The 14,704-nt window shown below is 31.6% G+C and overlaps 1 protein-coding gene and 1 pseudogene across 1 annotated transcript in view; both read left to right on the top strand.

The window, feature by feature from the left end:
• Positions 1–3,445, top strand: part of LOC113370899 — a 10,503-nt pseudogene extending 7,058 nt beyond the window's left edge.
• The window catches only part of LOC113370405 (FERM, ARHGEF and pleckstrin domain-containing protein 2-like), a 71,780-nt gene that overhangs the window by 45,279 nt on the left and 11,797 nt on the right, over positions 1–14,704 (top strand). Inside the window, exons 2-12 of the mRNA XM_026611070.1 lie at positions 3,412–3,799; positions 6,140–6,244; positions 6,794–7,016; positions 7,257–7,380; positions 7,456–7,520; positions 7,640–7,818; positions 7,920–8,080; positions 8,161–8,235; positions 9,078–9,190; positions 9,524–9,675; positions 10,416–10,647. Coding sequence (XP_026466855.1) covers positions 3,533–3,799; positions 6,140–6,244; positions 6,794–7,016; positions 7,257–7,380; positions 7,456–7,520; positions 7,640–7,818; positions 7,920–8,080; positions 8,161–8,235; positions 9,078–9,190; positions 9,524–9,675; positions 10,416–10,647 — 1,696 coding nt within the window. The 5' untranslated portion in view covers positions 3,412–3,532. The remainder of the gene's footprint in view (positions 1–3,411; positions 3,800–6,139; positions 6,245–6,793; positions 7,017–7,256; positions 7,381–7,455; positions 7,521–7,639; positions 7,819–7,919; positions 8,081–8,160; positions 8,236–9,077; positions 9,191–9,523; positions 9,676–10,415; positions 10,648–14,704) is intronic.

Raw genomic sequence — 14,704 nt, 5'->3', positions numbered from 1 at the left:
TCTACATTATCTCAATTAATTATTAATTTAAGTTTAGACATAAAGTAATTATAATGAACAAAGATTTATTTTTTTGAATTGTTGTTATTGGAGCATTTCTATGACTTGTGCAAAAAAAAAACATTCGTTAAATGAGTGATTTATAATTGGATCTATTAAAAGTAAGTCAAAAAATAATTTTCATAATAATAAAGATTGACAAAAATTGTTTTTCAAAATTGCATGCTGTAGCTTAATCCATTTTTATAAAATTTAAGGGGTGCATTAAAATAGGTCAACTATCACCCATTAAAGGGCGACCTACTTTTTCAACCAGAAAGATTAAATTGTATATAAAATGATATTTTTGCTTATTTTTGTTATGTTTATGTCTTTTATCGTGTTTATGTCATTTTGTACGCGATGACTTATTTGTTTTTGCGCATTTAGCCCTAATAGTATGAGAAAACTATATACAAGTTGTCTTTATGAAATCATAGGCGAAATAAATTTGAATGTAAAATTATGTACAAATACCGAAAACAAATATATGATATTTATAATATATATATATATATATATATATATATATATATATATAAATTATGAGAAGCTTTTCATATAATAACATTTTTTTCTATGTTTCTTCATAACAAATTTTCTTTATGGAGGTAAAGAAATATAATTGATGCTGCATTTATATTATGAAAAGTATCTATCACCTTACGTGTTGTATATTTCCTAAATATGTATTTGAAAACTACACTTATCTTTGTTCTCTATGATAAATTCTCTATGATAAATGTTCTCTATGATAAATTCTTTTATTGCAATCTTTTCCAAAAAGTACATTCGTTGTTTCCATAATTTATGTTTCGCATAATTAGTGTTCGTTATTATTGAAAAAAAATCAACAAATTTATATCATCTAATTTTTGTTTGCTGTGGTTGACCGACAGTGGTTTCAATTATAATAATTATTTTGTATGAGTTTTTAATGAACAATGTAATGAAATATAATTGGTCTCTTATGAGTTAACGCTCCAACTTTAAAGAAATTAATTCACTGTTGAAATATTCGATACTAAAAATAATCACCTATTAAATTTTATATGCATTCATTGACATATACACATATTTAATAGCTTATTATTGTGTAACGTAAGATAATTTTCATGTAATGAACAAAATAATTATAAAATTAGAAATCGGGTTCATTCCATGTTCATTCAGATCTAGAATCATCATGCTCATATATACTAATGTTTGTCTATTATATCAAGAAGCTGATTGAGGTGATTTGGCTCCTCATTTAGTGCAAGTTTATTGCCTCGAAAATTATGCCGTGCAGGAACAAATAATTATCCATACATTCCAATTCTAAGGTGGGTGGGCCATGGTATTCCGTTTAAACGGGTTTTTGGTCAAATACTACACATTTTCTGTCGATTATTTTGGTCTTTTCTATTAAGATTGAATTACGAATTATTGGTCTAAAAATTGTGCTACACAGAATCAAATAAATAACCATATGTTCGAATTATGGAGTATAAGGTGGGCGTTCTATGGCATTCCGTACAAATTTTTGAGCAATGATACTTTTGTCTTGCATTATCTTGATAGCATGCTATATATCTTCTCTTGATTAATTCTCATTCTGGTCTGGTAATTCCCTATTGAAATTGGATTCCCAATTAATGTTTTGTTAAATAGGGACATCTTTCACACTTTCCTGATTTGATCAAGGACCTGCTTTAGAGCAGAGCTCCTATTATTTTGTTACATACATGCCTTCGTCAGAACATTGTCAATTTTAAATATTATTTCTTATTTTATTTACTGATGCATGAGCATCGGCGTCGACGCCTATTTATCTTCTTCTTCTATATACGAGGTCTGTTCAAAAAGTACCCGGAATTACTAATAATTAAATTTCGCGGGTCTGGAGTGTCTGATTGTCAATTTTTTTTTTATTGTGTTGGTATACATGCCCCTAAAGTATGATGAAATTTTCAGCTATATTCACTGTTTACTTTGTCTGTGGTAGTCGCTAAGGTTCGACGTGTTTTTCTGAGCTCGGCGATTTTTACAATGGAAGAATTGAAAAGTCAAAGAATTTGTATTAAATTTTGCGTAAAAAATGAAATAAAGTGTTGCAAAGTGCAAAAATTCACCAGATATGGCTCCGTGTGACTTTTTCCTATTCCCAAAGTTGAAGAGACCCATGAAAGGACGGCGGTTTTCCTCGATTGAAGAAAATCGCTGAGAGTGCTCAAGGACATATCAAAAAGTGAATATCAAGGGTGCTTCGAAAATTGGAAAAAACGCTGGCATAAGTGTATTATATCTGGGGGGGACTACTTTGAAGGGGACCACATTAATGTAGACGAATAAATAAATATTTTTTTGAAAAAACGAAAATTCCGGGTACTTTTTGAACAGACCTCGTATATAAAAATAAGTCGGGTTTTCCTTCCTGACGAAATAACTTCAGAACGCACGAACTGATTTCGACAATTTTGCATTCGTTGGAAAGGTCTCGGGCTCCGCAAGGTTTATAGCTAAGAAAATTAGTGGTGCATGTGCCCTAATGCAAATTGCTGGAACTTCACGCACCGTAATTAAAAATTCAAGTAATGACATTAGAGAGAATTATCAGAATTATGTTTGGTTAAGTCAACGAGCAATTCTTGCCGCAAAGAATAATGATGTACACGCACTGAATTTCACCATTCAATCAAAAATTGCTGGCGATTTGGTGACATACCAATGATTCCGACTGGTCTTCCGTTAGACTTCAAACGATTGCAATTTCCAGTTCGCCTTGCGTTCGCAATAACAAGTCGCTTAGTGTTTGCGGGATAAATTTCAAATAGATTATTTAGAAAATCATTGTTTCTCACATGGGCAGTTATACGTTGCTTGTTCTCGAGTTGGAAAACCATCCGCTTTATTTGTGTTAACGTCAGACCAAAAAACAAAAAATGTGGTTTACCAAAGAGCACTTCAATGAAACGGATAATTTGCGGATTCACTTTCATTTACTTAGAGAAGTTCAACTAAAAAACACTTCATTTTTGTAATCGAAATAAATTCATTACTGTTGTATAATAAAATCACATTTTTCTTTTTTAAAGATAAAACAAACAAAAAATTTCTTAATCTTTCTCACGAAACCGTCTGGTGGCGAAACGGAGTTCGTCGGGTTTGCTAGTAAATATATATGTACATATTGTTTCTAGCTGTAAGGTATGCCAAAGTGGTTTTTATTTTCGGTTTGAAAGCCGATTTACTGATAATTGAATCCATGAAAAGTAAACCTACTACTGAGCATTGCATACATTCCTAGCTAGAACTATTTGCTAAGGAATATTAATTTCAATGACTTTATTTACAGGATTTTATCTAATTACACCATTTGTTTTTTTACAGATGCCATCGCTCAGTCCGCTGTCTTCACAAATGATTTTGACCGCCGCCCTAAAGTGATATTACCGTTGCGGCTCTTAACCGCTTTAAGGAAACAATACAGAAGAATCGCTCTTCCGGAGCTATGAGTGGCGAATCTGTAACGCTGGGTGGATCGCAGCGTTCGCTCCGCAGTGCTGCATCATCTATATCACCGCACCATCGTAGGCACGGTGCAGGATCTGGTCGCATGATGCATCATTCGCATAGCACACCGGCTGGAGTAGATGGGGTAGCCTCTTCTTCGTCCTTAGGCCGGTCGAGTGTGCCTGGAACTCCAAGAAAACCGGGAAAAATGTTGGCCATAAGAGTTCTAATGTTAGACGAGACTACCACGATTTTTCAAATTCAGGTGGGAGAATGGAATTTTTTTCATGCTTGCATTTATAGTTTGATCTGAATAGTTTGACATATCATGTTGTTTCTGATTATTGTTAAAATTAAGCATTTTAATTCTTAGATCACGAGCGGTAACACATTTTGGATACTGTTATTAAAATTTGAGCGCAAAATTTAATTTGTTATGGAAGATAGACTTTTATTTTGACGAAATCAGTGAACATTTTAAGGGGGTTGTTCGGTTTTTATTTATTTTTTTCGATTTGGAGATTTTTTGATATTATGAAAGCTAAAAACCTTATAATTATTTTTAAAAAAAAATCATCTCAATATCTATTTTTTGACGAAGTTATAGATATATATATATATATCTATATGTATGATCCTCTGAAACTGTTTTTTTCATTGCTCCGCGAGCTACTGTATGCCAGCTGCTCTCTTTTTCATTATAATACATCATGCACATGACCTTTTTAATGTGTTAGCATCTTTGAACACCATGGTGTATTTAGTACATCAAATTAAATGGTACATTATATTAACAACTTAAATACGTTTTTCTCAAATTGACTTTTTTCAATGCGCTGCCACAAATTAAAAAAAAACTACAAGTCGGATCGACTTGCATCCTCAAACAACTTCATAACATTACGCAAAAAATGTTTGCGAAGCTTCTCGTCCCAAAAAAAGGCCCTTTTTAACACTTTTTTTAAAATTGCTGCCATTTTTTCCTTCTTGCTTTTTTTCTTTCATTTTGGTAGGGGGACTGGATTCAAACTTCTTCTTCAACGTAGTTTCGTTTTTTTTGTTTCAGGCGATGCGCAACGGATTTATCTGTGGCGCCGCAAAAGAGATCGATTTTGCAATGCCCACTTTGGCGCCCCCTGGTTATAAAATGACGGCGAAAAAAAATTATAAAAAATATCTTAATATTGTATGATTTTGTAATTTTTGTTTAAAAAAAACGCATGTCTCTATGATAAATACATTTCGAGAAAAACAAAAACAAATACCTTGCATTTTTTGTAACAAAAAAAAGAACAACTCCCTTAAATCAGGTGTAAATGATTTTCTTTCCTTTTATTACCATTTTAACATTTTCTATTCGGAACAAATGGACCAAATTAAAAAAAAACATGAAAATCGGTCGAATGCGCACAATCATTACGTAAATTATACATTCATTCATATATATCTTATTAATCTTTTATTGCGAGAGGATAATTCAATCGAATGTCTATTTTTCCTACAATAGCCCGCATAGTGCACAATAAAATTCTAAAACTGTTTATTATAGTATTTAATTTTTTTCCGAAATCGTTATTAAGAAATTTATGACGGTTAAGAGTTTACTATATAGATTGCACAGATATTTTGGTGCGAGTATCTTTGATGCTTTATTAATTTTTACACAACTATCTATACAACTACAACTGTTGTGGGTGTGGCTACAATGACTGATCAAATACCATCTGTTCTAGTTATCAGAATTTGATGTCCAAATATAACATACATTTAAATATTTTTTAAATCTGTAGTTTTAGAATGTTTGTATAAATACGTGTATAATTGAATCTATTAAGGATTTATGGAATTTACTTTAATTTTAATTAAAAATGTAATGTTTTCATTTATTGTTGTAACTTATTTCAATGATAAAATTTATATGAAAATACTAGATGAATATCTTAAAATTCTCCATATTAATTTAATAGATAATAGAAACCAGAATGTATAATATTTTATCAGAAGTTTAATGCATATTATGATAATAATCTATATTCGGCTATACTCTTAATGCAGACAAACTACACACAATAGAAGTATCTTTTTCATATGACAATATATATATATATATATATATATATATATATATATATAATTAAAAAATAAACAAGTTTTTGGAATTTAATCCAAATATTTAATAGAATTTTATCCAAATAATTTAATAAGCCAAGTGCTTCATTTGGTACGGACAAAATATATGCTCCATAAATATTTTTTTTTATTTGGTTAATTCTATCAAAGCCTTGGTATTTATTTCAAATAGCTATAGATCTGACGATCTATACTCCCGACATTGTTAATTCTCTGCTCAATTACTTTGACCTCTATTTTATAGAGAGCACTTGACCATTTCGGTTTGATCATGATATCAATTCATTTCTAAGCTATAATTATTTCATCTTGATGCTTATTAGGGTTTTCATGTCACTATATGAAACGAATTGAAAATAATCCGAAAATTGAAAGAAACTTATTTTAGATATTAGAAACCATATGTATACTATATAACCGTAGGTCCGCTTGAGTCCGTTGACTTCTATCATATTGTAAACTTATTTTGTTTCAGTCAAAGGCTCTGGGCAGATTATTATTTGAACAAGTTTGCAGGCAGCTTAACTTGTTAGAAGAAGATTATTTTGGTTTAGAATATGAGGAACATAATGGTACAAAAGTAAGTGATTCCAAAATTTAATTTTTTGCTACATATTGTTTAATATATAGATTTTTTTTGTCAATCGATCGTATATGAGCTATACGGAGCTGCGATCGTGATCGTTATAATACAAAATCAAATTGATATCGTTGTTTGCTATACTTCAATTTAGTTATGTTATTTGTTTCATTGGAAAGATATATTTCAGTTATTATTGAAATAAATCAATTCTGTTATAGAGTATATATTATCATTTTATCTTTCATTATCAAATCATTACCTTGAATTCTAGAAAGTAATAGAATAAATTACTATCCTTTCTTCACTCGCCAAATTCATTCAATTTATTATTTGTTATATAAACTCTATCTTTTTTTATTATGTTTTCATCCTAGAATATTTCAATACATTATTCTAGTTTTCATTGGAAAATATATTGCGCGAAAATCAGATGTGGTACTTGAGCAAATTATTTATGATGAGCAAACAATTATTTTTAAATATTTATTTACTGCAAAGATCATTCATAGATAGCTACATTGTTAAGAATTGTTATTTCTTTACTAGTATTGGCTCGATTTGGAAAAACCCATGTGCAGACAAGTTGGATTTTCGCTGGCTGATCCTTTTCTTAGATTTTGTGTGAAATTTTATACACCAGATCCCGGACAGTTAGAAGAAGAATTTACGAGATATTTGTTCTGTCTGCAGATAAAAAGGGATCTTAGTGATGGCTCATTAACATGCAATGCACATACAGCTGCTTTATTATCTAGCTATATTGTTCAATGTAAGTATACTTTATTTACTTTATTTAGAGCATATAAATAGGAAATGTGTAATAACTGTTTATTGATACTTGATTTGGCACATATGAAAAATACATAAACAGTGACTATTGTATATCACAGATTTTTGTTATGAACGTTTCCAAGATATATTAGATTAAAAAACAGTATATGAATTCACTCTTCAATTTTTTTTAAATAAAAGTAGTTCGTTTTTAAATGTTCATGAAAATTCATTTCAGCTGAATGTGGCGACTATGTGGCGGAGGATTATCCTAATCATACCTATCTGTCACATTATAAGTTCACACCAAAACAAGATGATATTTTAGAACGGAGGATAATGGAAAACCACAAAAAGCATATGTATAATTTATTTATAATATATAAATGAAAACAATTATGATAAAATAATGTCAAGTACATATTATCTATTTATAGGGGACAATCACCTGCTCAAGCAGATATGAATCTTTTAGAAACCGCTAGGAGATGTGAATCATACGGTATTTTAAGAATGAGATTGAATGTGTTTTTATATTTTATGTGATGATTTACAGAATTTATCTCTATATTCATTTATATTTATTTAAATATAAATTTATGCCATACAATATTTTATTAGGTATGAAAATGCATCCTGCTAAGGATAATGAGGGGGCACCTTTAAATTTGGCAGTTGCCCACATGGGAATTGTTGTTTTTCAAAATACTACAAAGATTAATACATTTTCTTGGGCCAAGATACGAAAAATTTCATTTAAGAGAAAACGGTTTCTTGTTAAATTGCATCATGACGTATATGTAAGTGAAATAAAATGTAACTTCAAAAACTCCATATGCAGCATCTGTATTTAATTTCAATTGATATTCGAATTTATTTCCGGTGTTTTTAAAATTTTCAGGGCCATTACAAGGATACAATGGAATTTATATTTGATGGCAGGAATGAATGCAAAAATTTTTGGAAGAAATGTGTTGAAAATCATGGATTTTTCAGATGTACAACAGTCAAACGGGTGCCAAGACATAAGACAAGAGTTCTGTCAAGAGGTAGCTCATTTAGGTATGAATAAATATGAAGTTGAAACGGTTTCATAAATTATTTTAAATTAGTTAATTAAATAATTATCTTAAACATTGTAGATATAGTGGAAAAACTCAAAGACAAATGGTAGAATATGTACGAGATAATTATGTGAAGCGTCAAACATTCCAAAGGTAAATAAAAATGATTGTTACTCTTTGTAATTATTATTTTTTATGCTCTATGTATATACTGTGTTAAACTTTAATAATCGTAGCACTGACCTGCATTTTTATATTTATAGTTATTGATATAAATAATTTAATACTTGTAGCATAAATACTCATATCAATCTAGTAGTATTTCAGTTTGTTCTTTCTTTTCTTTACTAATTGGTTACATATTTATGTTGTTTGCTTGCTATCTTGTATGTCTGCTGGCCTTAGAAGAGAAGAGGATTGGATAAAGAATAAAACGATTTAAACAATACTAATTGTGAAACTTAAAAGCAACTTCACTTAATCATATAGAAATAATTACTTGTGTGTGGCACATCAATAGTTTTAGAATTTTCAATGCTCTTCATTTTGCATATAAATTAAATGATCTCTTGCACTTTATTATTCTGAACATTTTACTACATAATAATCATATTTAACCGCGTTTGATGTTATATTTAATTTCAACGCCTGCTTTTATAATCTTTATGTGTAAGGCAAATGATATTTCAAATCTTAACTTGACATATTTGCATTGATTTTTTAAGAACTAGCTTGGTATTACACTGTGTTTAAAGTTCGATTTTCTGAAAGATTTTAATGTTGTAGCTGGATTTGCAAATATTAACAATGAATTAGATATTATTCTAACAACTAGATAGGAAACGCTTTTCTTGATTATTTTAATGAATATTCTTGAGAAAATTTAAGACAGAGGAAATATGTGTACAAAATATTATTTGAAATATATAAAAATGAAAACTAAATTTAAACGTATTATTCTAATAAAGAGAACCAAATCCTCTGTCTCTTCTCAGGTCCCAGTCTTTCCGCCACTCGTCAGCGGGTTTGACTTCAATGTCTGCAAGTAGTGCCCACAGTGTGAATGCCAGTATATCCGCCAATCCTTTGCTGCCTCTTGCCGACCCTGGTAATTATTATTAGTCATTATTGTGTATTATATGTAGTTCCATATTCGAGTTAAAAACTCTCTTGAATATTTTTTGTATGTTTATTTTAAGTATATTAGATGACAGAAATATGTTGAGGTCGATATCAATAATTGGCATTATGATCTATAGCAATAATTAATTAAAATTTGTTTATTACCTTCGAATGCTTTTCAATTAACATTATTGACTTTTTTATCCATGGTTGATAATGTTTGTTTTTAATTCTCATGGTCCATTTATTTTTTTTCTATCATTTTTAATAACTAAATATTTTTTAAAAAATATAAAGTTTTTTTTTTTGTTTTATATAGTGGAGCTAACATGTCAGCTTCCTTCTTGGAGCTCGACGTCGGGTTCTCAGATGATGAGAGAAACGGAAGTATCACCCCCCCGCAGCATACGTACAGGTTACAGCAGCAGTCCCGCGCATCCTCACGCAGCCACAACTCTCAACAGTATTCAGGTAAGTAAGGTACTTTGGATGAATAAGCAAGTATATTGGTGGACAATTTATAATTTCTTGCACAATTTATTGGCTTTCACTTTAACAAAGAACCCAAAACATAAACTTTATTGTTAGAATAACAGTTTTCAGATTAAAGTTAGGATTGTCATATCTTCTTTAAACCAATACAGCATTAAAACCTGTTTATTATTTGACAAAAATTAAATTAATAGAATTCATTCTATTGTTTTAAATTTGCATTCATATATATTATAATTTATATAAGACAAATTGACTTATGTCTGAAGCATACTTATCTAAATACTTCGGATATTTGAAATTATATGGAAAAAAATATTACAGACAATTTTAAGAGTCACAAATTTTTTTGAATCCATGAGTGCATGAATTTTATATTTTTAAAGATTGTAACGCAATGCGGGATGGATACCAAACACTTTGACTAGATATTTTTATCTATCTAGAAATGTTTGCAAATTGATAATATTTAAAGATGTATATGACTGTTGTCACTTGGTTCTCAAAGCAGTTTTCCTCAATTTTATTGAGTACTAATAAAACAAAATTTCTTTGTTATTATGAAACCTTTTTTTCATATTCAAGAATGAGTTCATGCATTTTTTTATTTCATAATTGAACTTTCTACTCACATTTTTTTTGTTATTTAAAAAGTTCATACTTCCTAATGCCTTGTCATTAGGTTTGGATGTAAATATATTTCAAATTGCTCAATGTAGGTGGAAACGTATGCGATGCCTGCTGCAAGCAGCCACATTGTCAACTCGTCCAACACTCCCAGCATACCTGTTCAGACATTGGTTGCATCGAAGGCTTTGATACAACAGGAACACGACAAATCGTTCCAATCCCAAGTGAGCAACAACAAGAACGGATCGCTGAATCAGCAGGAGTCATCGAGTGCACATGCCGACCTAATTCATGCTGCTCGTATCAGAAACTGCGATACAGGTCAGAGTCCACACCGTGTCATTGCCAGTACTATTCGCAACAGTTCCCCAATAGCCATTCCTCCTGCTGTTGCGAGCAATATCCGCAAACCACCCACACCTCCGCCGCGATTAACTTCAATACGCACCCACATGCACAAGTTCATGGCCACACCTGCACATGCGACGAATACTCTTGCGGACACCACCACGCATGTCGAAATAGCCCCCTGTAATCATGGAACACGCTCTCTACCGCGAGATTTAAGTTCAGAAAGATCATATATCGGTGATTGGGGAACCAAATATCAAGCATTGTCAACTGGCGATTTACCGGAGACGCGAACTCCGCAACAAAAACTTTCTTCTGAACGTTTAGAGTATGAATTGTCGCGCGTTAATCTTTACTCGGCTGAACAATATAATGCTAGATTTAGCAACAGCCAGTCATGGTTGCATAGTGTTAGTTGTCGAAATTTATACGATAGTAGTTTTGAAGAATCCGGTCGTACAAAAAGACGCGCTACTGATGGATTTATAACTGAGCTTTTATCTGTTGACAGGATAGATTCTCCAATCACAAGATATGATGATTCGCGCAAAGTATTATATGGGTCACGTATGACAACTTCGTTAGATATTGATAGAGATTTTGTTTTCCTAAATCAAAAAGTGTATTCTTCTAGCTATCCTGGCACTTCGGCTAATTCTGCTTATGAACCTTTTGGTTGTCCCTTTGAATTATCAATTTCTCATGATGATATATCACACGATAGTTACGAGGTTTTAGAAAAATCCATTCAGGATCATTTTTATCACATAAAGCGTTCTAAATCTGACCATGGATATGCACGATCTTGTTCGTTAGATTCTGGAAATTATATTCCATCTGATGATAGCGTTTCTGATGTTGATTGTAAATATAGATCTGGAGTTGAAATTAAATCACGTAGCGTTAACGATATGCAATTGGATGCCTTTTCATCAGTGGATGATCCTCGTTATTTGCCTCGTGAGAAAATGTCTGTTAGATCTGATGGAAATTTTTATCGTGAAATACAACGTGCTCTAAGCTCGCGTACATCGAGCCAAGATTCTTGTAGTGACATTTATAATTCAAAACATTGTAAAAGTAGTCAAGATTCAAGCAAAAAGTCGCATGACAGTGTTTACCACACGGATAGCAAAAAATCTAGAGAAACTTTAAAAAGTAAAAGTTCTGATAGATCGGGTTATAACTCTCGAGATTCAAGTCAAGAGTCGAAGAGTGGTTCTTATGAGCTAGATCATATAAAAAATGCTATTAATAATATTGTCGGAGAAAAATCGCGTACATCTAGTCAGGAGTCAAAAAGTGATTATTTCGATGCTCGGATGACTCCTACGGAATTAGATAATGTAGATTTAATTGTTAGTGATGAATTCAATTATAATTATGATAATTTTAAACAAAAAATGAAATCTCATGATAGTTTGTTATCTGAAATGAAATCTACTGCAAAATCTCAATTTTATGATTCAAATAGCACTTATTCTACAATTCCTAGTAGCAATAAGAATAAGGAGACATCACATGTACATTCCATTACTCTTCAAAACGTTGAGACCGAGCAGCATATGCGTGCTCATTTCTATAAGAAAAATATTTCAGGAAAACCAAAAAATACTGAAACTAAAACCACATCAACTATACATATTTGGCCAGAGAATATTGCGGGAATGCATAAAGAAATTACAGAAATACATAAAGACAGATATCCTACACATCATACATGTACTCAAAATGGTGAGAATATTTTTAGTTTTGACAAAGATAAAATTGAATCACTAACTAGTATTGAAAATAAATTAAATGATTATAATATTCCTGATGTTGTAAAAATTGAAAATCCAATTTCTACGACAGTACTTCCTTCAGAATTTGATAAACAGAAGGATTCTCCATCAATTATAAATTCAAAAAAAGACACTAGAAAGGAAGAGTTAATGGCAAAAACACATTTTGATGAATACAATCCCAAGCTAATATTAGATTCCCAAATATCTCAGGCAGCCATGCTTCCTTTGATACATACTCATGCAACTGTAGAACGTACAAAAAGCGATCCAAATAATTTGGCTAATAGATCAAGAATTGGTTCTAATTCTAGAAGGCATATGTTAATGCATCAAAAATCGATTGATCTTACACCGGCAGATTCCAGCGATGAAGATTACATATATCGTCAGATTCCGAGCGCACCCCCTGTTTGTAAAACGCACGGTCATTTTGATTTGCCTAAAATACCATATGAAAGTTTACCTGATAAACGTGCGGCAAACTTCGAATTACCTAAAAGTTATTTTAAGAATTTTGACGATCGAAAATATGTAAGAGATTCATCTAGACGGGATTGTTTTCAAAATGATTTAAACAGAGCTGAAATTCCATATATTCTCCATAAAAGACATGTAATGAACGGTACAGCACCAACTCCACTAGACTTTACGATGAAACAAAAAACAAAACCTCGTAGTCCTAAGTCTCCGAAATCGCCATCTGGTAAAGATGCACGCAAAAATGCTCTTCCGAAGGCTGAGGAAAGAAACAATAGAGATGTAATAAACCACAGAAATGATATACCGGGATTTCTCTTTACACAAAATATTGATTTATCGAAAGTAGATCCAGTAACATTGGAAGTAACGAAAAATCTAGCACCTACACAATTTATAACAAGTCCAAAACGAGATATAACTGAGAATATGGACCCCTTATTATTAGAAACATTAAATTCAAAACTTAGTCAGATAGAAAGCGATTCAGCCACTAGTTCTAAGACAGAAAGTTTGCATCCAGGAATTTCAAAATATTTATCTAAAGGTGAAGGAAGATCAAAAATTAGTGATTATAGTGCATCTAAATTATTAAATATAAATAATAAGAATGATACAAAAGGTAATAAAAGAATAATTAAGGCCCGAATGCAACCGCACAAGAAAAATGTGAAAAACAAAAATAAACAAAAAATGCGTATAACTTCTTTTTCTTCGGACGATGAAAGTTTAGACTCTGATGATGTATTTGGATCGACGGAAGCTACGCCTACTAGATTAGAATTTTCTCCGCCGCAATCCAGGAAAGATATGGAACCCATTCTTCAAGCAGAATATGATAAAATCACGTCTGGCATTTGGCATAGAGGACAAACAATGAGCTCTACTGAAATTGAAGGCTCTCCGCCTCAATGCCGACGTCTTGTCGAGCTAGAAAATCGATATAATTCTCCTTCTCTTGAACCTTTGCAGGTTTACGCTGGTACTGAATTAAGACGCATTTCAGAACGTTCAATTTCAATTCCCAGTTCAGAAGATGATTATGTTCCGGGCCACCGGCAAAACGGCGAAACATTTGTTGATCAAGGCTATCATGAAAAAATACCTTCTCCTATATTAGAGAGTTGTGAATTTTTACATATAGATAATGAAATCTATGAAACTTGTCCGGAAGAAGGAAATGAAGAATTTGATATTCCTTATACTTTAGTAACAAAATCTAAGCCTAAAGAAACAATTATTCCAAAGCCTGTTGAATCTATTGAGCAACCCAAAATAATAGTTAATAAGATGCCATCTAGAACTAAATTGATAGAAGAGTTAACAGAACTACCAAGAAAAGGCCACACAGCAATTCTTTTTGCTCATGCCCGTCTTAACTTATCGGAAGGTTCTGCTTTTGCATCGTTACAGAGACAAAAGGCCACGCAAGAGTCTCCGAACACAGGAAGACGTGCCAAAAGTTTGGACAACCCTGTGATTTCGTTACACAGACTACCTCCTATGAATGCATTTTCCTCTAAGGATGATACATTTGATTTTAATGAAGAAGGTGAGTTGTTGGAAGAAAAGAGTATTGAAGATAATGAAAGTCAAGAATATAATTTGGTTACAAATGAATTAGAAATACCTAATAAGCCAGTTGATCCAGTGTTAGAATCTATTACATTAGATGATGGTGAGATAGAATTGTTAGAAAAATTAAAGCTCATAAAACATGTTAGACCTAACTTTGTTATAAAAACAAAGTCAGGAAAAGGCGC

This window comes from Ctenocephalides felis, unplaced genomic scaffold, assembly GCF_003426905.1.
Source record: "Ctenocephalides felis isolate EL2017-DRISC unplaced genomic scaffold, ASM342690v1 CF-g0.4_SCAFFOLD_01492, whole genome shotgun sequence".
NCBI lineage: Eukaryota > Metazoa > Arthropoda > Insecta > Siphonaptera > Pulicidae > Ctenocephalides > Ctenocephalides felis.
Note: the sequence above shows the minus strand (reverse complement) of the source record. Positions and strands in the feature narration are given on the sequence as shown.